General features: G+C 40.4%; 1 protein-coding gene and 1 long non-coding RNA gene across 3 annotated transcripts in view; one reads left to right on the forward strand and one right to left on the reverse strand.

The window, feature by feature from the left end:
- The window catches only part of LOC116509437, a 26,101-nt gene extending 19,343 nt beyond the window's left edge, over positions 1–6,758 (forward strand). Inside the window, exon 4 of the long non-coding RNA XR_004255508.1 lies at positions 6,676–6,758. This is a non-coding gene — a long non-coding RNA (uncharacterized LOC116509437). The remainder of the gene's footprint in view (positions 1–6,675) is intronic.
- The window catches only part of GRK2 (G protein-coupled receptor kinase 2), a 38,799-nt gene extending 13,244 nt beyond the window's left edge, over positions 1–25,555 (reverse strand). Inside the window, exons 1-9 of one of the 2 annotated variants that reach the window (XM_032218576.1) lie at positions 24,756–25,555; positions 15,190–15,266; positions 10,917–10,990; positions 9,654–9,755; positions 7,535–7,609; positions 6,683–6,744; positions 3,507–3,558; positions 2,787–2,878; positions 470–569 (exon numbers count right to left, since the gene is read on the reverse strand). In XM_032218576.1, coding sequence (XP_032074467.1) covers positions 470–569; positions 2,787–2,878; positions 3,507–3,558; positions 6,683–6,744; positions 7,535–7,609; positions 9,654–9,755; positions 10,917–10,990; positions 15,190–15,266; positions 24,756–24,868 — 747 coding nt within the window. In that variant the 5' untranslated portion in view covers positions 24,869–25,555. Of the gene's footprint in view, positions 1–469; positions 570–2,786; positions 2,879–3,506; positions 3,559–6,682; positions 6,745–7,534; positions 7,610–9,548; positions 9,756–10,916; positions 10,991–15,189; positions 15,267–24,755 lie in introns of both variants that reach the window. The other variant, XM_032218568.1, reaches the window with a different exon arrangement.
- Positions 25,556–26,462: the final 907 nt, after the last annotated feature.

Below are 26,462 nucleotides of genomic sequence, written 5' to 3' on the forward strand. Positions count from 1 at the left end.
ACAATATATAGTAACCTTCCTTGCTTCCCCACAACCCCATCCTGTAAACACTTGCAGGTATTTTCCTCCTGTTTTTCCTACATGCTAAGAAACCTCCCTGTCCTCCTTTCTCTCTTCAGCCTACTCCACACACAACACATGCTCTCTTCTAATTTTCAGTGCATGCTGCACTGCACCTATTATTCTTTCTGGCATAGATGTTGCAGCATACACGCATGTCATCTTTGCTGCTAGGTTACACTCCCAATATCAACAAACCAACACTACCTCCTTTACATATCTTCTTCCCTCTCCATGTTAGGTGAGTTCAGCAAAATATCTATCTCACCCATGCCAGCTTTGACTTCAAGTCCCCAAACTGTCACTTGGAACGTTTTTAGACGTTCCACCAAAAACCTATAGGGTGTAGGTTCAGAGCTTGTGCATTCTTCCCACTTCTCCCAATTCCTCACAAAGTAGCCAAGCTCACCCCAGTGCTGACAAGAGACAGCATGATGCGTTCATTCAAAGCCAATGTCTCCCCCTGCTTCATCTTAATACGCTTCTTATCTAGACACTTCATGGCGTACCTATCAAAAAACAGAAGAGGTCAGAAATTGAATGATCAGAGTGTTATTTTTTTTTTTTTGCCAAAAGTATCTGATGATGCTCCTATCTATGAAATCATCCCTGCAGATGTCCCTCCAAATATAACCATGTGACAGTACTTCCGATGAAGCTCATAATGTCCTTATCATGTTCTTCCTGAAGAGAAACTTGTCCCTCCGTTTAGGAACTTCAGATATTTAAAATGAAAACACATTCTCCATGATCACAGATGCCACTATATTATCCTATGTTTTCCAAGCTTTCCTTTTATCTCCATAACAACCCTAAACAATAACTGTCTAGCTTGCCAACAATTGGAAAACTCTTCGGTAATTTCCCTACTGGCTCCCGCTCAGGATGTGGATGGGAGGAAAAGCAGACAGTTTCTTTTTGCCTTATATTTGGCCTGGCAGGACAATGACTGAATTAACTTGTTTGGAGGAGGGACATTTTCCAAGGCAGCAATAAGGAAGCACATGATCAAGTCCACAAGGGATGTATTGTGGAGAAAATGTAAAGGTTTTAAAGGAAGCTGGAATTTTCTTAAATAAGTGATACTTATGCTTCTTTAGATACTGACCAGGTTACACATGCTATTGAATAAACAAGATTACAAAAATATATATTATATCATCATCAATTTACTCTTTTGCCACTGAGGAACAATAGAAAGAAATCAATTTTAATAAAAGTCCAACTATAAAGAATAACAGCAATCATGATGTATCTGCCCAAGGCCTGCTGCAAAACCCTCGAGGGTTGGGGCCATATGGATTTCACCAAAAATAGGCAGATTTTGCCATTGAGGAGCAATAGAAAGAAATCAATTTTAATAAAAGTCCAACTATAAGGAGTAACAGCAATTGTGATGTAGCTACCCAAGGCCTGCTGCAAAACCCTCGAGGGTTCGGGCCATATGGATTTCACCCAAAATAGGCAGATTGGGATGTGCCTTTAATTAAGTTACTGCATTCTGGATCAGCTGTAGTTTCTGGGCATCTTCAAAGACTGTACCACATAGATTGCATTGCAATAGATTGAGAGATAAACAAGGCAAATGTTACTGTGAGAAGGCAAAACACTTCCTTGAATCCTGCAAGCCAACATAACAGAAGGCAATTTTTGTTCATCTTAAAGCTAGCAATATGCATATTTGGGACCAGCACATTTCTCTTATCCTGCAGAATTCTCTTTATGGTCATTCAACTTGAAAGGAAGCATTGTCTGGCTAATGGATGAGGAGCATAACCTTGGGGGGGGGGGGAATGTCTGAAGGATCTGAATCTGTCTGGATACTTTTGTTACTCTTATTTTGTATCTTGTTGGTTCTCCTGCTTGTCTTTATTCTAATTATAAGAGATGTGCACACAACAGCTGATCTCCATCTAACCTGAAACATGGATTTTAGAGGTTTATGTCTGTTCCTCAGACCAAAATGAAGCTGTTTTGTTCTAGATATGGCCCAAAATGCATTTGTTGGCAGCAGAAGTGGTTTGGGGAATTAAGCCAAGGAGACTGGCAATGACTGTGGGAGGGAAGATGCTGGGAAGTTGGGAGAGAGGCAGCAAATGAACAGGCTGGTGGAATGAACTGCACTGGGAGTTGCTGAGGAGAGAGGAGTAAGATGTAGCAGTCGTGCCCTACTCGATCAAAAATAATCCCCAGGGATCCTGCTACGTTGTGTTTCATTTGAAAACTGAAATAATTGGATTTTGCTTCTGCTGCTTTGAAATGCTGAACTGCAATGATTTGTTCTGGAATTCAACAAAATATTTTATAATAAAATCCAAGATACTGATTGTATTTGTTTCAGCAGTTCATGTATACCTTGAAACTCTTGAATTGGTGCTTAAAATGTTCGTGTCCCAAAAATAAAAGCAAGCTGGCAAAAGATTTTGGGAAGCTTACTTGGCACCTGGGTCAAGCAAAGTCTTCAATGTAATCTGTGGGGAATAGCAGTCCAGAGCTACCAGAGGGCCCACCTGATGACTTAGTCACAATAGTCATAAGATTCAGAGAGGATTTTTTTTTTTTTACATCTAGTGATGTTAAGCATAGATGGCTAGCAACAATTAAAGTATTACATAAAAAAGGAATTGGGAACTGCCAGTTACTGAAGCTGAACCTTTGTGCATCATTTTTACTTGCTCTCCTGCAATTCTCACCACAGAGCATGACAAGACAATCTCGCATATTACATTTTTCCCGTGTCTGCTTTCCGGCAGCCATAGACCTCTCCAAATCCGCCACGTCCGATGATCCTATGGACACTGAAGTCGTTCATGGTCAGCTAGATCCCATGAAACAGCATTTTAAAAAAAATAAGAGAAGAGAAAGCAAAAGAAGAATGTTAACCTGAAGTCAGCATGATCTTGTTTCCATAGCGCTGTCTAAGCACATTCATATCCGTAGGCTGATTATCACTGGATTTCAACTAATGTCAACACATACTTTTCCTCATTTTGGTCACCATTGCTTGTGAGTTTTTAGTATTAAAGGAGGTATCACTGGGTATATAAACTCATATCTTGAAACAGAAACCAATAACCTGTAACTCCCAAGATGTTGATAGATGCCAGCTAGCATTATCAAGAAGTTGTACATCCAGCAACTCCAAAGCAAAATATTTTCTGTTCCTGTTTTAAGATATTGAGCATGACACTGGATTCATTTCTCTAACTCTCACCATTATCTAGTTCATTTACCAAATGAATAACAGACATAAATAATCTTGTTTTAGCTACCAAAACGATGAGCTTTTTAGGGACGGGATCTCTTTTCTCACTACATTATGATTGCTTTGCAAATCTTGTAAATTCTGCATGCTATAATAAACTGACCATTAGCAACTCAATGCTAAGTGTCTCATGACAGGTTTATCACAACCTCAAAATATCCTCCCAACACTAGCCACTTACATGGATGTTCAGCTCCACATTTTTCCACTGGCAGAAGCGTGTGAATTTGTCACTAAAACAGAATAAGAGACATAACTCACAACATACACAAACAATTTCTCTTGCAGTTGACTACAGTTGCCAGCCAGTGCATTTTTAAAGCTAAAATCTCTATTTACAAGATTTCTATTTCAGTATACCAGCAATGAAAGAATATAGGAGGCATTTTAAAATCAGCCCAACCAGAGGGCATTGTGGCGATGGGAGCTTAAAAGGCAGTAATTCAGACATCTTAATGCCATTTCCCACAGCTAAGGATGTTTACCTCTAGTTATCCGGGTGCAGTTAATGAATGCTAGATATGGTTAATGGGAAATGAGGCATGATCATACCAAATTATGGAACAGGATGCCAACCTAGATCACATCATTAAAATCTGACTGAATGGTGGGGGAAGATATTTACCTCTTCCAAATGTGTCTAGCTGGCTAGCTTGTATATAGCAATCTAAGTGGTAAAGATAGTCTTGGTCTATCGACTCTCTCTTTGATCAGCCAAAAACACTCAGCCAATCTTGACTGCCTGCATTATCCTACTTGCCTTCTTGTCTAGGCTGAAGGAGGTGATTTAGAGTACGGGCTCAAGGCTTGGGGAAAGATTAACATTCAAACTAAGACAATGTTGTTGTAGCAATAGATGGCATGACTACCATGTCAAATATGTTCATGTCTCAACTTACAACTCTCCCAACATCTGTGATAGAAACACCTTGAATCTTGAGTTTTTGTAATGAATAGGAAGAAGTGATCTATAGGGAGAACATTATGGCTAAAGTTACGACTAAAACTCTCCAACCAAAGAGTGCTTCTGGGTCGAAAGGATTTGTTGGTGACAACACTCTTGCCCAAGGGTGCCAGATTGCCAAAGCAACTTTGGGGAATCTCCTTTCATGTCCCTCCTCCCCACACTGTGTGAATGTGGAGAATGCTATATCTCTATATCTGAAAGTGCTGCTGACATGAATGAATAAAAATGACTAAAATTTAAAATAAATGAAATGTCACACAATTAGAATGTGACTGTAAGAAAAATGCAAGCAGAAAATGGTAGGAATGGATATTTGGTTATTGCTATTATTGAAAACTCAGCCATCACTTCATTTATAGAACGTTGTCCAACAGAGTCTTTTTAATCATTAAAGGATGTTCTTGTCATAGAGCCAAATTTAAAAGGATTGGGACCTTCAAAGGTCCTCTGAGACCTACTTAATGGCAATTTGTTTTATGGACAAACACTTTGAGCGTTGAAAGCCCAAAAGTGTTTGTCGATAAAACTGCTGGGTCACATTCTCTATTAAAAAAAAACAAAAACATACAGTATGCTGAGTGATTCTTAGACTGCATATTAACTGGACAATTTAGACAATCAGGTAGCCAACAATTGTTTTTACCAATGCACTATAACTAAGATATTTCTATCGTTAAGTAGCATGTAAGTAGCACCAGTCTTATTATACATTTAAAATGCTGATGTTGGTTTTAAAGCTCTGAATTAAGAATAGGCTGTCAAAAATCTCAGCTTTATCCATGCCTTTAAATCGACTCTGACATCACATTAGAAGACACAAGGCATTCTGGAAGATGGCCCCTGCTATGACTAATCTTTTTGAGATTCCGTCATAGTAAACTTTCAATTGGGCTCTAAAGACATATCTGTTTATCTTGATCTATAACCATGTTAGGCTTCTTTTGGACTATCATACATGGTACGATTTGTACAATGTTAATAGTTTATGTAAAGTAATCATAGTTTTTATACATTTTGTGATTTTTACATGTTTTTGTTGAGAGAGAGAGAGAGAGAGAGACAGAGACAGAGAGACAGACAGAGAAAGAGACAGAACGAATGAATTACAGAATGATTTTATGTATATTTATTCCGAAGGCACTTTCATTATGTTCATAGGATCTAAATCCTATGTAGATCTTCAAACTTGAAAAGATATCACTACATTTTTGTAACCACCCCTGTCCCAGTTACGCAACAATGAATAAAAAGAATATTCATCTCTCCACATTGCTTTTAAAGACTTATTTTAGTGAAATTTTCCAATAACTTTCCTTGGGAAAAGGTCTCTGTCAACTATGGGTTCTCTCCCTCAACTCTCTTTAAACAAGGATGGTTCACCGACAAATGAGCGCTCGACAAAAGCGTGCCCAACGAAACCGCAGCAAGAAAATCGCGAGTTCTAAACCGCGCCGACAAATGAGCACAGAAGCGCGCCGACAACAGCGCACTGACAGAAGCGTGCTCTAAACCTAACTCTAAACCTAACCCTGAACCTAACCCTAACCCTTATCTTAACTTAAATCACGCTTCTGTCGGTGCGCTGTTGTCGGTGCGCTGTTGTCGGCGCATTGATGTGTGACCCGACAAATGCGTGCATGACGAAAGCGCGCCAAAAAAGCCACGGCTCTAAAACCGCAACATCATCAACGCGACGTCATCAACGCGCCGACAACAGCGCGCCGACAGAAGCGCGATTTAAGTTAAGGTAAAGGTTAGGTTTAGGTTTAGGGTTAGGCTTACAGCGCGCTTCTGTCGGCGCACTTTACCACTCATTTGTTGGCGCGCTTTAGAACTTGCGGTTTTGTCACCGCGGTTTAGTCGGGCGCGCTTGTGTCATTCGCCCTTTTGTCAGTGAACCGCGTTGATGACATCGCAGTTTTCACATCGCAGTTTCGTCGGCGCACTTTTGTCAAGCGAGCATTTGTCGGGTCACGAACAAGGATTATCTCAAAAGAAAGAAAGCAATAGGCCATGCTACCTGGAGAAGATGGGACAGCAGTCCAAGACATATCAAGAGCTTCAAGGGAAAGTTGCCATATGCACATAGTAAATATGGAGCCCCACAGCACAGTTTCAACTAACTAGAGGAATTTCCAAGATGTTCAGAAATATTACTTTTAAAAAGCTCCCTAGAAAGCTCCTAAAGGGGGATTGTCAGAACAAAACTATCAAAAAGCTCATTGAGGACCATGTCAATATACTGAGCTGGATTTGAAAGGTGGCTAGCTAAATGCTAGAGGAAGAAAAAGTCTTCAGAGAAAAAAAAAACCAGAGCTATCTGGCTGAAAATCAAAGAAAGTTCACAGTATCACTTTAATGTAACCTCGTTTATGTTCCTCAGGACTCACCTCTCAATGAACCTTTGGAAGACTGACCCACGCAGACATTGGCAGATCTCTTCAATGTATGGCTGGCAAAAGAGGATACAGATTTAAATACCAGCAGCCTACCTATGATCTTTGTCACTCACTTGCCTCGTTTCTCTTCTGAATAGTTCCAGCTGTAGATATTAACATCCCTGTCCAGTGAGATGCAAGAACACTGGCAGCAAAAGGTGTACAGGTAGTCCTCAACTTACGGGTGTAATGGAGCTTGGAATTTCCTCATAAATCAAGGAGTGATAAATTGAGAAACTCACATGACAGACCCAATTGTATGACCTTTTTTTTGTGGCAGTTGTTAAGCGATCGCTGTAAAGCAAATCAATATATTCCTATCAATGTTTTTGGGTTGAAAACTGACCAAAAAGGTCAATTTCCGGGAAAAGCCCCATTGTAAATTTTGTCACATGATCTTATTGCAACGGACTGTAAAGGCAAACCAGTTGCCGAGTATCTGAAATGCGGACATGTGTCTGTATGTGTTGTCACAAGTCCAGAATTGGATGGTAAGTACCTTTGGGGAAGGGGGGTCCATCATCATTTTGTGAATGGTCACTAAACAACCCACCACAAAGCGAGGACTACTTGTAAAATAGATGGGCCCTACCAGAGTCAAGTTTCTTTACATGTGGTAACATGAGGAAAAGCAGGTCACAAGCTGTGGTTCAGACTGGGAAGAATCCGATGCAGTGAAACACTATTCAAGCTGCACAGCTCTATCTCACTCAGCAGTTTGTCCCAGGAAAGGTACCATGCCTATTCAAGGGCAAATGATGCCTTGTGTGAGCTCAGAGATCTCATCTGTGGAAAAGGACTTACTTGGAACAGGTCAGGCAGCACTTGTTTTTTGCTCAGACGGGTTTGCACATATTCTGTGGCAGTTTTTGAGAAGGGCTGTAAAGGACACAGAAAAACAAATTGAGTCTAATGGATGGGTGATCATTAATTTAGTAGGATGAGAAATAACCTGGTAGGGCAGGTGTCTCTGTGTGTGTTTGTATGTGTTGACCTATTCAGTTCCAACCTTGTTGCTTGGTATATACTTCTGCCAAAGAAACTAAGAGTCAAAATCATTTTTCCAAAGAAGCTGGTTACAGAGAAATAGGAAGGATTAATGCAGAACAAGAAGCAGCTGGAATCAGACAAATATGTAAGCAGTGTCTCTTTATTCCGCATTAAGTCCTGCAACTTTGCAGCCATTTTTACCTACTCTACTTTACTCTCCTGATCCTTGTGTTTAATTCATCTTGTCTGCAGACTGTCTAGATAAAATTTTCCTATGTTGATAGCTCTCATTTGTTTCCAATCTTGAAAACATCTTATTTATGCCCATCCACCCACTTATATGGAAAGGTGCCTTATACCACATTAATTTATTTAGCCATCTAGCCTAATATTGCTTATTTTGGGTGATGGACAACTCTTCAAAGTCGCTGTCAAAGTCGATAATGAGTCTTCCTCATTATCAACTATTTGACTGTCTTAACTGGAGTTGCTGAGAACTGATCTTGGGAATTCCTGAACCCAAAGTTGGTGTTCTATCTACGAGTTAGGGCCTTTTAGGACGAAGAAAATCATCTTGCAATACTTATTTCCTGATCTCTGACCCTCCCAATGAGAGCACTGAAGAAAGCGCTCACTAGCATCCATCAATTGTTTCCTCTTGTTTGATTTCAACATTAGGAATCTTGATAGCCATAACTGAGCTAGATATTAGAAAAGACCACTATGCCACAATGCTTTCATGCCTCTTCTTCCTTCATTCAATACAGACACAATGGGATGTGATTTCATCACACAATGCATCTCCCCAGCTCCCTCTACAGTCAATGTGGTACAATGAGGACAGGAAACAGACAATTCCATATTGTTTGCTATGATATACCTGACACAAAGAAGAAGAGGGAGCAGAGTTAGCTGTCCCTGGTAGAGAGATAGAAATTGTCTGTCTGCTGCTGCAACAACAACAAAAACAACACTGCATTTCAAAAAGAACTAGCAATGGCAAATCTTTTTTGGCTCGCATGCCATAAGTGGGGGGAGCGCAGGGGGATTGTGAGCGGGCATGCTGCATCCATAATGCAATGCCTGACCACCACCCCAGTGCACATGCGCGCACTACAGGCGTGACCCCCCCATTTTTTGCATCCTTTTTTGCCCTCCCCAGGCTCCAGAGGCTTTATAGGAGTCTGGGGAGGGCAACCCCCCCCCCCCCCAGGCCCTCTGGAGGCTTCAGGGACCTTCAGGAGGCTTTCCTGAAGCCTCCAGAGCACTTAAAACGATTCTCCAAGCAAACCGGAAGTCAGTTCCCAAACTTCCGGTTTTCCTATAGGGCCGTTTTTTTGTGCTCCGGAGGCTTCAGGGAAGCTCATGAAACCTCCGGAGGGCCTCCAGGGGGGGTGGGTGAGGAGGCTCTTTTCGCCCTTCTCAGCTCCAATAAAGCCCCTGGAGTCCAGGGAGGGCGAAAAATGGCTTTAAAAAATCAGCTGACTAGTGTGTGCACGTGCGCTGGCCAGCTGACAGGGCAGCACCTCGGGTGCACTGACAAATGGCTCCACATGCCACCTGTGGCACACGTGCCATAGGTTCACCATCCCAGATCTAGGTGGCTGCCTGCAGTTCACTAATAACAATACCAGCGCTGAACAGGAAGAGCGCCACTGCTTGTCAGCATCAAGGGAGGGGTGGGGGAGAAGAAAGATCACGGAGAAAGGTTAAGAGCTGAGATAGGCCGTTCCAACAGACCTATGTGTGCCACTCAGTGACCCTCAGAAAGGATTTTGCCTATCATGATGGTGGTCTAGCTCCTCCCACTTAATCTGGGGAGCCTTACATTTTCAAGGATCTCGTTCAAGGTGATTATGAAGCGGTCTTTCTGCCCATTCCCAAGGGCCTTTTCAGACTCTCTCACATGGCAGCAAGTGTCCGAAGCACTCACATGAGAGCAGGACAACAGTTCCTTCATGATGTACATGTCAAAGATCTGGCGGCTCTTAATCGCTCGATCCTCATCAGAATCCAACTTCTCATATTTTTTGATCTAGGGAGAACAGAGCAAGATAATATTGGATATGTAAGATAATGTGGTTTTTCACACAAAAGATTCAAGGCCCAGCAGATAAGGCCACATTTACAAATACCACAATCTAAATCTGAAAAAGTCCAAAGTTTAGCTTATAAACTAGGTCATCAAGATTCATTTTCTTAGGTTTTTTTGTTTGAGTGGAAGGTGCAGGTTACAACAGGGATGGTAGTAATAACAAAAACAGCATGGAAGCAATAATTATATAATAATGATAGGAAGGCAAAAGGACAAGAACTGTGATTAAGAAATTCAACAGTGTACTGAAAAGTAATTACCACTTCTTCTCTTCCTGGCTTATGATCTACTTTTGTTTTTAATTAAATCAAGTGAGGCATATCGGCTTTTCCCAAACTGGAATCTATATGCATCAGTCTATAACCACAAACATTCCCAGTTAACACATCACCAATTCCTTAAAATTAGATACACATACATAAAATACTTGTACTTTTCTATATTATATTTTCCAAACCTACAAGATCTTGCAGAACATTATTAATAGTAATGATTTATATCCCAGTTTGTGCTGAGAGGATAACAGTTTTGACAAAGCTACTAGGCTTTGCCAATCTGCTTGTTTATTTAAAATTCTAGCTAAACTGCAGCTGGAGGTCCATGATCTAATGTTCTTTTGGATCCTTCATCTGTTGCATGAACAAAACTCCAGTTATTCGAGAAGGAAGGCCATTTCATCTCCTAATTACCTTCAATATGTAAAAGAGGGTCGAAATCACTTAGTTGTTTCTAGGAAGCCTAAGTCTAAAAGCAATATTCTGTGCTATAAAGACAATCAAAGCAAAGGGCTTTGATTCAGTAATTTTCAAATGGGTTTCTATTCCCTATGTCCCCAAATCTAGGTTCCCGCAAGCTTCAGGAGCAGATTTGGGAAATGTGAAGGGAGGGGCTTACATGAGGATAGAAAAATCTATTCCACCAGCAGTGTTGTTTACCCTTTTGGGAAACACTTTTCACCTTGATTTTGTTCTTAATGCTTATACCCTCCTCCTTCCAAGAGGCTAATAGACATGTAGGCTAACAGTCTTGAACATATCTATCCATTTCAAAGTGTAATGTTTGAATATTAGAATACTTTTTTGTCCATAGTTAGTGCCTCACCTCTTCATAGAATTCCACCAGTGGTTTGGCCTCCTCCACCTGATTCAAGCAGAAATCTCGGAATAGGAGGAATCCTAAAATACACAAAAAGTAAGCAATATGAAACTCACATGCCACTAACTCCTTCAATATATCTAACAAACTGCTCCTAGTCTCATTTATAATTTCTACTATAGTAATCCAAGACTCATATGCCACCCTTGACTACTTATACCTTAATGTATGCAGGGAGAAACTGAATAACACAGAGAATAGGATTATGCTGAAAATGGCCATAAAATGATCTACAATTGCCACATTGCCTTAAAAGCAGGGATCTTCTATTGCTGGGTGGATCAGAAAGCCCTTCTAGTTCCACAAGATACTTCCAATTAGGACAGCCACAAGCCATTCAATAATCAACATCTGTTACAATTGCCAAGGCTAAGAAATTAAAACCTGCAGTAGGGCAACTTCTTTTCTTCTCTTATCCAATTAATTGCCATATTGGAGCAAAGAATCATGCCATGGAAAGTCGGGGCAGAAACTACAGTTGCTTTGACTCCTATTTCCTCAGCAGTTCTTTTAAAATGAATAGTGCATACTCTGAAGCCAGGGCTGATTTTGCAATGATTTTTTGAGTAAGCTACAATTGGTTTATACAAAGTAAAACATAAACAATGGTTTACAAAGGCAAAATTCACTAACATATGAAACCACATATCATGGATAGTTTGGATTGGCATGAGATATGAATTCAGCGTCTCTGGGATTGACAATCCCAGAAGATGCATGATAGTGTTGACTATCCACATGTCTATCAAAGTACCGATTTACTGTCTCCAAATAAAGCAGGTTTCATCTAATCTGGCATTGTTTATCCCTGCCAATCTATTTACTTTCTATGAAAATGCACAAACCTTTTCTGCAAATCAACAGCAATTTTTTTACAGTTGCAAATTTTTTTACAGGGCTGCAAAAATCTGTCTTATATTGTATCGCTATCTTGCCATTTTACAGTCATCCAGAATTTTGCAATGCAGGTCTACTACTAGTCTTTTAACAGTAATATAAGAGGAAAAAATTAATGAATTTGGAATTGTTTATGTATCATGTATCAGCCCACTGAAAAAAAAAATTGGATGATTACTAGCCTCTATTTAGACAAAGTCGAAAACCACAGACATCTAGTCCCGAGAAAGAAAGAGAGGAGTCTGAGATTTCTAACAAGAAACATTTAAATATTTTTGTTTCTATAAAAAGCATATAATTTCAGTTTTATAGGCTACATTAAAAACTGTGGAAAGTCATAAGATGTCATTAGATTTGCTTGCTTTCCCTTCCCCCCTCTTTCCTCAATTATTTCATCTTTATGCCAGAAAAAGATTCCCGTGGTTAATTTTTGCAGGTCAAATGCACAAAATATCAGTAAAAAGTCAATGACAGTTCCCAAGCTTGTTGGTTCCTCTTCAATTGTTAGTCATGAGTCACAAATGTTCTAAGATTCCAGTAATCAAAAGCATATACCTAGAGCAACTTGGAAAGCTATTTATCAATCACAATAAGTAATTAACTATAGCTTCCCAACCTATATAACTGCATCATTTTTAAACCTGTGAATAATCCTAATCCATGGATTATTTAATTAAGATTCTGTATTCAAACGTCACTCTAAACTGTAAATTATGTATGCAGGTTAGGTTTACATAAAGTACTGAACAAGAAACTAGTGAGCGTTGCCTACTCTGCTATATAAGCCCAATTCATATGATTAGTTGACGGTTCAGTATATCATGTGTGACCAAAACATGGAGTGCACTGAGAACTGAACTCATGGCTCTGTTAATTAAAGATGTGTTATTGTGCAAACATAGCCAATTGAATCATATACCAGCAAGCTATAGTTTTGCCTCATGTGTTGTGTAAAGCCAATTTCATCAAAATACTAATCCAGGAGTCTCACCCCGCCAGTTAAAAAGAGAGCAACTGAAACTGGACATTCAAAAACTATTAATCCCTGCACCACTTATTAATTTCTCAAGCATAGCAGGCACCATCTTCTGCTTCCTGTTCCCTCCCTGCTCACTCACTGAGGTGCAGGCTGATCAATTTCAATTTCAGTTTGTGGCTCAACAGCTCCCAGTGTCCCTATCGGCCTACACGTCCCCAAGTGCAAGGGGAGATTGCTGAGGTTAAAAAACAATTGAGAAAGCAACACAACCAGGAGAGAGAGAGAGAGAATAGGCAAAATTGGGATATATCATGCGGAAACCACAAGTGGCCGTGGGTGTGGGAGGAAGCAAGAGCATTTCCTGTTGGGGCGGGGTGTATTAACGGAAAGGGGAAACAGTGCTAGTGTACTTGCTGTTGTCTGGCTGAGCATGGGCAACAGTCCAGTATCACCCAGTGAGTTGTTGACCAACAGTCACTACTCAGTCCCAAATTTGTGTTTTCTATATCTTTTATGAAACTTTATTTTATGTAAATTACAGTCTTCTCTCAGTTATTTATAGCTGGAGCAAATAGACCCTTCCTTTTGTCAGAAGGACAGAAATATTGGGCGTAATGGTTTCGCACTCCTCCCTCCCCTAATTCTGAGCAGGATCCTATGTCTTCAACAAAAGACAAACAGAAATTCAGTAGGTAAATTCTCCCCATCTATTTTTCTATGGAGGGAAATATTCCACCTGCTGAAATATTTACTTTCACAGCTGTTGATGGTATAGACATTCTGAAAGAAAAGCTTTGACAGTTTTGATTCCTAAAGGTTCTTGCATCTTTAAGAACTGCAGAAGAGAAATTTCCTCCAGTGCAGATTTTCTGTTAACTGCAGTGAAGAGAAAAATCTGCAGGGAGAAATATTCTGCTTGCTGTGCAACTCTTAAAAGCACAGACACCTATAAAGGTTGTGCAGTGCATAATCGACAGACCTGGAATAGCAAGAGGAAAGGCATGTTCATGTACTTCCAATCCAGATATTTTAAATGCTTTCCTCTTCCAACAGCAGAAAGTGCATGATTTGACATGCTACACACTATTTGGACTGCTGTAAGAACCCAGAAAACTGGGTGACTTAATCCAATAAATGATAGTTAACATAGATAAGCATGTCATGCAAACACCACAAATATTTACCAAGTGAAGCAAGCACTTTTCCAAACTAACGGAAGAGGAAACAGACACCATTGTAATGAGGACAAGAGGAAGCAGAGTTTAGCTATTTTTCCCCTTTTTAATAGAGGCTTTAAGCTCATTTTGAATTATCTGGTTTGCTGTGCATCAATCAATATGGAAGGCAATGTTACCAGACTGAATGGATTTCTCTAAGTCAGGCAGCACTTTTTAACCTGGTACAGCATTTATCCTCGTTTGCAGTTCTATGATGGGATACATCCTACCATTCAAAAGCCCTTTCCCTCATACAATTTTCAAGATACAAAACATCAGTTTCCTTTGCAAGTAGTCATCTTGGAACAGCCCTACCACTTCTATTAAGACAATGAAAGTTATAATCCTCACCAAAAGGAGCATCAGGCTAGGGGAGGCAAAAGACTTGTTAACTCTACATTTAAATGAAGGTGGCCAAGGCTGCTCTAAACTGTAGCAGTGACTAAAAAAACTAAGATTATATCTTCTCCCTGAATCAAAAGATAGAACCTTTCTTCAATTTGCATTATGAGTTTCCCTTTCAATTTTATTTTGGCCCACTATGTGTTTGTTACTATAAAAATTATACTGAATGAAAAATATGAAATAAAAACTGAGTAAAAAATATGCATAGCTAGATAGATTGAAATCTGGTCAGAAGCTTGAGTTCTAACAGCCAAAACCATATATTGGTTATGTCTGCCTAACTTGTTTATCCAAGGTAAATTAAGCTGCAATTGCACAATTCGGGCTGCTTGCAAATCATTCTAAACTTGAAATCGTGGTTAGCAAACTGTACTGGATGTGTTCACACAATATGTTATGTCAAAACAAAATTATTTTATAGCTTGAGGTGATGATTTGCTTCATGCAACATCCTACCATATAATGCCATTTGTTGATTCAGTTTTAGACTTTGTATGTAGTTCAACTTGTTATGCAAACACAATCACACTTAACCATAAGGTAATCTCACAGTTCACATAATATGTTAAGCTAAAAAGTGCCTGGGTAATTTACAGATCATTGTGTCATGCTGCAGCCCCTGAGTAAGCAGCTCTGCAGATTTCCAATTCCATTGAACTTTCCTTGTTTTAGATAATGCATGTAGCTGAACATATAGCCATGCAAAGATTCTAATACTTACCAATCTTTTGAGAAAATATCTTGTCAAAGGTAACTTCACCCCGATCCTCCAAGTATTTCTGCATAACACTGCGGATGCTGCCAAGAGAAGGCACACAAGAGAAGTTAATTATGAAATATCTTTCTAGCTTGATGTATTCTATCCAAAGTCTTTTCCCAAAGCAACTTAGAAACTAGCAAATTTAGTATTTCTGATACTGGGAAGACTCAACAGCAGATTAGGTGTGTCTACTTTGGTGCTAATTTTATTAAAGAGACTTCTCCAAATGTGATTGACAAATTGTCGTCTAGCAATATGCTTGAGTCTAAAATATCTACAGAGCACTAGATTAAGGAAAACTTCAACAGAAAATATTTGACCACTCATGTACTAACTATTCTGTTTTAATTTTAAAGAAGAATGCAGTTCCTCTTTTGCGCTAATTCTAACCATAAAAAAGAAGGCACATTTGCAATAGGGATGTACAAATATGAAGCTGAAAAAGTGCCATGCGTTGGAAATGAATGTATTTGTAGATGTCTCCTTACAGTACCTGTGTATTTTCTTGGGGGAACATAGTAACTCTGCAATCCCAGGAAAATACAGTATAAATCTCTGGTAAGGAGGGACACAGATGCCTGCTCCAATGTACTCTGCTACACTCTTTTAGCATTGAGTCGTAGATAATTACTATAAAGAAAATGCGGCATTTCTAGAATGGCATTTAGATCTGAGAGATTAATTTTAAACAAAACAAAATAAAATATTTAGGATCCCCTCTACCTCTTATTTCAGTATTGTACTGAAATAGAGCCATGCTCATTTTTCTAGGTGGTTTATCAAAAGAAATTACTACAGGTATTCCTTGATTTACAACTGCTTAGCAATTGTTTGAAGTTGTGACAGTCCTTGGAAAAAAGTGACTTACTATCTGTTCTTAAAATTATAGTCATAGCACCACCAGAGATGGTATTCAGCAGGCTCTGGAGAACTGGTAGCGGAAATTTTGAGTAGTTCGGAGAACCAGTAAATACCACTTTTGAGTGCCCCTACCCACATCTATTCTCTGCCTCCCGAGTCCCAGCTGATCGGGAGGAAATGGGAATTTTGCAGTAACCTTTCCTTGGGGTGGGGAGGGAATGGAGATTTGACAGTATCCTTCCCCTGCCACACCCACCAAGCCACACAATGCCCACCAAGTCATGCCCACAGAACCTGTAGTAAAAAAATTTGAATCCCACCACTGAATAAAGTGATTGCAATTCAGATGATTGGCAAATGGCTTGCATTTATGATGATTGCTGTGTCTTGCAGAAACATGATTACAATTTGCAACCTCCTGTGGGCTTCCAACAAGCAAAGTTAATTGGGAAAGCCAGATTCGCTTAACAACCATATGATTCATTTTAAAAAACCACATTAAAAATGATCATAAAATTGGGTCCAGTCACATAATGACTCAATTAATGACTGCATTTTAATGGCCAAAATCCCTCTACCTACTTTTGTCTTACATCAAAGATTATCTGTAAGGAAGATGTAAACTGCCAAACATGATATTGGAAAAGAGTATATTTGGGCTGAAAATGATCCAGAAATTTCAAGTTACAAAGGTACCTCAATGATGAGTTGGCAAGACTTTTAGGTGGCAATTTGGAAAACATACTACTGTATAATAGCTTCTCCACTAGTTTGACATGATGAGTTAATGTATTACAAAGTATTGAAACTCTAATTTTAAACTTTTGCAATCTTTTTGAGATAATCCAAGGCCTTACTTCCTCTGTAAATATCTGCTTCTGTGGTACAATTTTATTTCCCTCACAGAGAACAGCTGAATTTCTGAACTGTGTGAGAGCTCATTTTTTATTTCTAAAAATGAAAAAAAATCTGCATTAGCATCCTCCTATTTCAGTTTTCAGTACAGTTATTCAAAAATTCCTCAATAGCGTCAATATCACCTACCCATGTTTACGCTAAAACTATGTGATTTCATGACTTTTTGTCTTCAAGAAACTATGTTATCCATCTAATATAGTTTCTGAACCTGAAACTATGTTAGATGGATTTTTTTTAATGAAAAGAATGTATCCATCTTAAAAGGTGCAAAGTATTCTAATCTATCACAAATGTGACAAGGCAGCATTCCTAACACCTATAATTCATAACTAAACCTAATTTAACATGCCTTTTATGCCTGTGGTTCTCTGGTCAGATTATGAATGTACAATTATTACTCCATTTATGTACGGAAGTTAAACCTTCTTAGCTTCTAGACAGCTACTTTGTGCTCAAGCCAAGCTGGAATACAGAAACAGGCTTGCCTAATTTCCTGAAGTAAACAAAAGTAAACCAGTGTTTCTCAACCTTAGCAAGATATATGGACTTCAACTCCCAGAATTCCCTAGCCAATTGGTCTAGACAACCAGAAAAGTTTTAAGGAAGATTATTGGAACCATAAACTGTTAATAAAAAACATGTTAGAGGAGAAACTCCTAATTTCTAGTAATTTCACATCAGTGGGAAAACCAATTATAGTTTTTCCAATGACAATTGTCAAAATGCAAAAGCTGAGCATTTGCTGTTAAGGTTTAATAGTAATTATAAAAGTTTTAGGAATCTGGTCCTAAGACTGCCTCCTTGCCTCAATTTTTTCTTAGTAAAATAAGGTTATACAGCACAGCAAAAGCTGCTGAGAATGTTAGTTCCGTTGAACTCTTCCAGTACAGGCATTTAATGAGAGATATTTACTACTAAAAATAATCAGCCAGATGTTGAAAATGGTTTTACTCACACATAGGCCATTGGGAAGGAAATAGGAAATTACTTGCAAGTAATCCTGAATATTGGAGCTGCTTTCAAAAATATTTTTTGGACTGGGAGACTTAAAACACTTCAGTACTGACTCATTAACTCAGAGGCTGTTAAAGTGTAAGTTGTACCTTATGGAAGGGGTGAGCAACTTTCCTGAGGTTTGTGTGCAGGCATATCAGGATTTTTGCCAGATATATTTATATACCACACAAATCTCTCTGTGAGAGAGATGAGTGGCTTCTAAATGTGATAAATAAAATATTGCCCTTTGCTTTGTCAGGACAAGCCAACAGCTCTAGCTTTGCAAGAACACTGGTTTGCACATCCAAAGATGGATCTTATCAAAATGTGCTCCCATTCATTCTAGACAAACTGGCAGCCACGTTTTCCAAGGAAACCTGAAGCAAGTTCTGACAAGTTGCCCACTCTGCATTTCCTCCAGCTTGCACACTTGAATCTGGATCATTTCTCTGCCTGGGTAAGCCAGCAGCTCCCTGGCTGAACAGGTAGCGAGGAAAGGGCAAGTATACCCTGACTAGAACTCCTGCTTTGCTTTTCTCTGTTCTGTATATTAAAAACTGGATCACTCTCAAAAATTTGCTTCTGCTCTGCCAAGAGACACTGTCAGGGAGCTTACCCTTTTGATAAATTTATTCCTCATCATGCCTTCTCAAGAACCCCAAGTGGCTTATATGGCCACTATACTTCATCATATCCCTACAATGTCACCCCTCTAAAAAAAAGTGCATTAAGGGATAATAATTGGCCCAAATTCATCCAGTGAGTTTTTAAGGTTAAGAACAGACTTGAACCTGGATCTCCCACATTTTGACCCAAATTATAATGATCACAACACCAAAACCTGGAAATAATTTTGATATGGCTTCAATTTTAGGTGTGCAACGCTTATGGTACACATACATAAAGCCGAGCTCTGTCTTGCTCTGCCTTGTTCTGCAAAGTCAGAATTTTCTACAGTTGTTGGAGTAAACTATTGATTAAAAATAAACATGCTACTACAAAGGAAAGTGGCTATACTGAAAATAAAAAAACCTCAGAAATTATGCAAAGATCATTCTTATCAAAAATAAGATTGTAAACTGTTATTTGCAATGTAATGTTTTTATTTGATAAAGTGCTATAATTTTCTTTATTTGATAGATGAAAATGCATTTCTTAAAAATGTTGAATTCATTGCCCAATCATGCTGAAAACGATAATTTTATCCCAGGAGGTCACACAAATTCATTTATCATTTAGGGGGTCAAAGCACAGCAGTGGATGAGGGCCCCTGCCATGACTAATCACAGAAAAAGGAAATAAATGCATAGAAAATAGCCTGCTTCCCTTAACAGGAAAAAAACAACAAGCTCCAATGCAGTAACAAATAGATAAGAAAACTTTTATTAGTTGTTTTATAATCTTCTCTTTCAACATGAAATGCTAAATTCTGCCCTTTCAAAAATGCTATGCCCCTGTTATAGTAACACCTTTCTAGCGTCTTTGTACAACTTGCAAGACATTGATCAAGTGGTTACTGCAAATAACGGGATCTAAATTGCTACAATTCTTGGTCTGTGTTGCAATTGCTTCTGTTGTAGACGATCCAACGGGTTTAAAACCCGAGGAGGTACCATTTCCTGAAAGCTGCAATGATTCTTCGATTCTAGGCGGAAATGATGCGAAAACGACACTTAAAGTTGCTAAGACAGGAACTGTAGAATATCAGAATCTACTGAGAGAGGATGATTAGAATTATGAAAGGCTGCTGTGTCAATTCTGCATTCTGATATAGCCCAATCTTGTCCACTCTTTGTATGAGTTGAACTATAGTTCCCATGACTCCTAATGAGAATGCCCTATAGTCCCAGCTGCTGTAAAGTATGGGAACTGCAGTCATATACATCAGAGGATGTACAATTGGAGGAAGAGCTGTAGTGAAAAACCCACCACAGAAGGTAATTGCTCAAGGGGGACTATTTGCACAATTTTGATTTTCTTGGAATAAAGTTGAATTCAATGTAATCTGTAAAATTTTGAGTATGCTTTCTCAAGAGAACAATATGAGTCTGAGCAGTTTTGAACATTATCTCTTGCAATTAGTATGGCAGCAATTTTCTTGTCTAAATTATTAATATTGTGTGGTTTATGAGCTAGAGTAGTGAGATTGGGTGGTGAGAAATTTAGATTCAACAATCAATTACAAAATTCAGGATGTGGCTAAGGCCATTTCACTATATCTTGCTCTAAAGTAGCTCAACAGATCCACATTCCCAAAGTCCCAAGACACTACACAGTAACACTCAATGCTCTTGTCAAAATCCATACAAGTTACGAGCCTAGGGGCAATAAAAAAAATTGAGACATTAAGGCAGGGGTGTCAAACTCGATTTCATTGAGGGCTACATTAGGGTTGTTTGACCTTGGGGTATGTGGCCAGGGGGTATGGCCAGCTCAACATCACTTGTGTTGGGGGGCGCTGTGGCGGCCTGAGCACTCAGCCAGGAAAAACAGAGCTTGCGAGGGCTGTGTGGGGCCCTCCTGAGCTCCGTTTTCGCTGGCTGAGTGTTGCAGGACGTTGTTGCAGCCAAAAATGGAGCGCGCAAGGGCTGCATGCGGCTCTCCTGAGTTCCATTTTTGCTGGCAGAGGCACCATGGGCTGGTCCTTCACTGTTTCCAGGGCAGCCCACAGGCTAGATTTAAGCACCCCACGGGCCGTATCCGGTCCTCAGGCCTTCTGTTTGACACGCCTGCATTAAGGGTACTATGAACCAAGAAAGACTTCAAATATTTTCAGGAATATCAAGAACAAGCATAACAAATAATATACAGAGAAAAAAAATTAAATTCCTACTATGCTAATGAGCATCATTTGCTCTGCAGCTTTTGTCTGCTTTATTCTTTGTCCTCCATTTATTACAGTTAGTTCTCAACTGACAACCATTTATTTAGAGACCATTCAAAGCTACAATAGCAGTGGAAAAAATTATTTACAACCAGTTCTCACACATATGACACTTGGAGCAACCCCGAGTCACATGATGAAAATTGAAAACTGGCATGTATTTATGATAGGTACAGTATCCCTGGATCATTTGATTACCATTTGCAACTATCCCAGCTAGATTCTGACAAGCAAGGCTGGATTTGCTTAACAACCCTATGATTCATTTAACTGTAATCATCTGCTTAACAACGGTGGCAAAAAAGATTGTAAAAGGTGCAACTCGCTTAATAACCACCTTGCTTAGCAATGACATTTTGATCCCAATTGTTGCCAGAAGTAGAGATCTACCTCAATCTTAGGCAGAATTTTTACTCCAGATCGGAATAGAAATACTGCTCCAATACCACACGTGGTGGACGTGTAACCAACCGCTCCCCCGACATAAAAAAGAGGATTGGAAAATATGCACACAATCATTCAGAGAATCTCAGAAATCAAACTCAAAATTAAAACAATTCTTTTTATTATGTATAATTTCAGAACATACCAATGAAAAACACAATTCATTAATATATACTTACACCTGTGAGGACAAACTGCACAACATTGGAAAAAAGACATAGTACAAAAGTTATCTCTTTGGGAACTCAAACTTGGAGTATACACAGCAATAGCAAAATTAACCGTATACATAATATAAATTTAGTAAATATAAGAAAGAATGGTTTTCATATATACTATATATCAGACAGCAAGTAAGTACAAATACTTAGGAGCATAGTTTCTACATCTATGTTTATAAATACTGTAAATTGTTTAGAGTACAAAGAAGTGGGAGTTCAGAAATCAAATGATTATCTATACTATTTTTAGTGTTTTTTCTCTTTTTTAGTATGCACAGATAACATTAATGGAGAGATTTGGCATTAAATTAAGTGATTTATACTTTTTCATATCAAAAAACCTCAATGTGCTTCATCTGGTATGGTCAACCTTCATTAATGTTATCCTGAGCATTAACTGTTTAACTTCAGTAATTGTCTTGTCCAACTTGTTGACATTATATCTTCTTGAAGTATCCCTTTGTTTAAAAGAAAAACAGTTCTGACCTAAAATCCAGCACTATTTTTGAAGCAACTATTTGTTTAACAACAGCAATATTTAAATAACAGCAGCATTTTTATAAAATGTTTATTGCCTAATACTGTCTTGAGTTATTTGAGGTGCAATAAAAATTAAATAAATAATAAATCACAAGATTCTAAGTGCTGTGGTTTTCCAATTGTCACAATGAAAACAACAATTCTCATATTTCACAATACAGATCAAGCAAACAAATAAAGAAAAAATAATGGAAAGCTACTTGGTCAACTATCCATGAAGAAATGTTTGAGAAGAGAATATGCAGGGTCCTCACTGCCAGTGGTTCCCATAAATCATGTGTACCTAGGTGCTTGAGAATTAACATTCTGGCCTTCAGAAATGTGACACTCAGCTTTGACTGGGATTGCTCTCCCATGCCAAGATCACGTCAAGCAAAGCAATCCCAAAAATCAATACAGGGGACAACTATTCAGCACATCTTCTGATCTATAAAGACAATCTAGATATTTAAGGACTGGTTAAATATCAGAACAGTTTCTGAGATGTTATGCCCTATCCATGATTGCCCAAAGCAAAATAAAATATGCGTAAAACAATTATACAAATAAGCTTTCTTCTGCAATGTGATTTTGGCTAAATTATGTCCAAGGCCTACCTCTTTGATGCATTTCCAATATCTGGTTTCAGAAGACATTTAAATTACATCCCTGAATTTGCAAACCTTAGCCCTCATTACTCCATCAGACTGGAATTCTCCAGTACAGCTCCTGTTCGGACTATGAAAAAACTTCTCTGCAGGCTTCTTCAATTCCTAACCTTCTTTTAGGGCCTTGTCCACTGATTAGTAATTTGGCCTTTAATTTTTTTTAGGACAACCTCCTAAAATGAAAATCTTGTTTGTGTCTTCTTCTGTATTTCGATCTACCCTTAAGATCATCTGTCTCCCATACTTCTACATCAGGGTAGCTGCAAGACTAAGAAAACTGAAGATCTTTCTAATGAGTTTAGAATAGAAACTCTTCTAAACTCATTAGAACATGCCACCAGTAATACCCTTAATACAAATGGAATTGGTACTTAAATGAGGATAAATATAATTTAATTCTGCTATTTCTGTTAAATTGTTGTACGCTGCCCAGGTTACTTCCAGTGAGATGGGTGGCTATATAAATTTGATTAATAAATATTCTGTATGGCTGTGACTTAACCAAGAGAGTTGCCAGAGAAGTGTTACTATCCAAGTTGGGCATCCAAGGCTGCTGATTGACTCTCCCTGTTTTAAGATTCTTTCCTTCTAAGACTGTGGAGGAACAGCACCTAAAGTTCCCATGTGGGCAAGTACTTCCATATTGAAACCAGCAGCATGTGAAGAACACAAAGGCTCTGGGTCTTTCAAGCATTACCATGGTTACACATCTGCTTCATCTTCTAAAAGAGCAGCTGCCATTTTTCCCCCTCCAAGGGTGCTTTCTGCTTTATTTCAGAGGCCATCCATTCATCCACCCCTCAATGGTAGGGGAGTGGAGAGAAACTGTGTCTGAGTAGCCATTGGCCTGAGTTGAGAAAGCCCAAGGTTATTGGATGAGATGGAGTAGAGCAGAATAGGCCAGATGTCATATGGAGGTTGGCAGAAGAAGAGGGAGGTAAGGGGGAGAATAGAAGGCAGCCTGCACTTCCCTATGTGCTGTCGGTGCAGAATGCCTGTCAGGCCCAACCCAGTTGCCCTTGGTAACAGCTGCTGGGAAGCGAGTTAAGGGTTGGCCAAACTAAATTGTGGCCCTTGGATTTCATGTGCCAAGACTATTTTGGTGTCACTTGACAGTAAAATCCTTACATAGGAAGCAAATCTTCTACCAAGCGCATTCCTCCTTATTTGTTTTGAGAAAAACTGCACCTTGGTGACCTTGCAAAAGATTTGCACAGGATTGCAATGTTGTTTGTGCAGCTCTAATTCCCATTTAAGTTTAGAGTGACAAGAAGGGCATGAACGCCTAAGCACAATCCCATTTCCAATCCACAGTGCTAAAGAAATATAGACGTAAGCATTTGTATATAAGTGTTAGAAGAGATTTTTGTGAGCCAAGCGACAAGGGTCCACTTCCTGAACAGAATACAGCAAAAACATATATGCAAGTGGCTGAGCTATCTGAACATAGCTCCAGCCTTAATGCATGCTCTCTGGACTCACAGAGGAGCAGATGCCAGATGGCTCAGAAAAATCATCATATAATTTATTACAGCCTGCTTCTGCAGAGATTAATAACCGCTTGTTACACATACACCAGAAAACAACAAAAGGGGGAACTGTGACGTTCAGATAAGGAAAACAGCAGTGCCGTCGTTGAAGAGGCTTATTCCTCTATAAAGGTGGGCCAGGAGTCTGCTGTTGTAAGGAATAATGCACCCCGCAGCCTCAAAATTGGGCCGAAGGAAGAACGGGGACACGTGACACCCCTTCCTATTGCCCACGGTAGTAACCCAAAAGATATAACAGGAGAGATGCCATTCTTCCTCCCATCTTTTCCTCCGAGGACAACACGTCTTTCAGAAGGGGTGAGGGAGGCTGACACGGTTCATTTCAAGAGCGCCTTCAAGACAGATGGAGGTTCATACACGCGCCCGCGCACTCACACAGGCAGGCAGGCACCCGGGGCAGCCAACTCCTCCACGGCGCTGGGTTCCCACACACCTGCCCTCCAACGCCCCCCACCCCACAGCTCACCTCGGTTCAGGTAGGATGATCTTCTTGCTAGCTCGAGCCGCCGGAGTCGATTTACTTTTCTCCATAGCCATTAAGTAGCTCACATCGGCGAGCACAGCCTCCAAGTCGGCCATCTTGCCAGGAAATATTTTCTTCTTCTGCTTTCCTTTTCCCCCCCACAATCAATTCTCCGATTATTCCCCGCGGCCTCCGGGGGGGCCCGTCTCCTTCTGCCTTGCCGGAGCGGGTGCCGCTGCGCGTGCCGCGGGAGAGGGAGCGGGGCGGAGGAGCGGGGATCGGTTCCCCCCCACCCCTCTTACCAACAGACCCACATGATGCCTGTGCGGGAAGCCGCGCGTCCACCTTGTTTCTGCACCGACGCCGCTGGCTCCTTCGCCTGCTCGCCGCTGCCGTGCCTTCTCTGGGGCTAGGCGCGCAGTAGTTATGTGTGTCCGTACAAGAGGGGAGGGCTGCGCTTTCGCTGCCTGTCAACGCGGAGAGGGAGCTGCTTTGGAACTCGAGCGCTGGGTCCGTCGGGGTTTCTCTCTCTCCCCGAGGCGGAGCGCAAGCCCGGCCTGGAGGAAAAGGCGCCGTCAAAGCAGCCCCGCTTTGGGAAGGGAAGGCAGGCTCGGTTCACGCCCGGGCGCGGATCGAAGCCTAGGAGCGGAGCCGGGCTGCTTCCTCCTCCTCGCCCGCGGGACTCCTCCTCCCCCGCAGCCTCGCAGGAGCAAAGGTCTCTCTCTGGACGCAGCGCTCCGGATCCTTTGGGGGCAACTTCAACAGCACCCGCGCTGCTGGCGGGCAATAAGGAGAGGTTGCTTTGGACGCCGAAGGAAGTTCGTCGCCCCAGTGCTGCCCTCCAGCGACCGCGGGCGGGCTTGCAACGTGCCTGCTCTACGGCAGCTTTAGCCTCTCCCCCCCATCTTCCCGCCCCAAGCACTTTCCATCTCGATGCGAGAGAAGCCCGAGGCAGCTCGTTGCAATGGGGAAGCGAGGCCCGGGGGGGGGGGGGGGACCGACACAACGCTCCAATCGAGAAACGCTCCGAGGCCTAACGGGGCCGATTCGTACTGTTCTCGGTTGCTGCATAGGCATGCGCAACAGGCCCTTTGGCTAGCATCTTCCTTCAGAGGGGAAAGTTGTGAGGCAAGAAAAATAGGTGCTGTACTCTTGATTAACAAAGACATTCACGCAAGTGTGAGAAAAGAAAGGAGCCGGCTATGTTTACGCACGGAGGCAGGAGACGTGGAGCTGACTGATGAGGGTGAGAAGTGCCGCATTAAGGCCAAGAAAACAAATGGGTCATCAAATCAGCCCAGAGTTATTACTAGAGGGACAAGCGATCAGGCTCAAATAGTCCTACTTTGAACTCATTACTTGTGAAGAGCCAGCTTTTTGGAGAAGACATTCTGGGAAAGAATTACAAGAGGAGGATAACTTGATAGGAAGGTGAATGGACTCAGCTACAGTGTTGATGAATACACTGGTGGAAGAGCTGAAGGACCAGGTTAAGGACAGATAGCAACTTTTTCTTGTCCTGTCAATAAGTAATTGAAAAGCCTCAGAACTGCTTCAGGAGTTTGACATTGTGTGCTCTCTGAAATTATGCCAAGAACAATTTAGGACATTTATCTGCGTACAATTTGGATATTCCTTGGGATCAAGATAAGGCAAATTAGGCTGACTGTCATCAAAGAAGAAATTCTCAGCATATCTTTCTCTGGTTTC

The sequence above is a fragment of the Thamnophis elegans genome, chromosome 1 (genome assembly GCF_009769535.1).
Source record: "Thamnophis elegans isolate rThaEle1 chromosome 1, rThaEle1.pri, whole genome shotgun sequence".
Taxonomy (NCBI): Eukaryota; Metazoa; Chordata; class Lepidosauria; order Squamata; family Colubridae; genus Thamnophis; species Thamnophis elegans.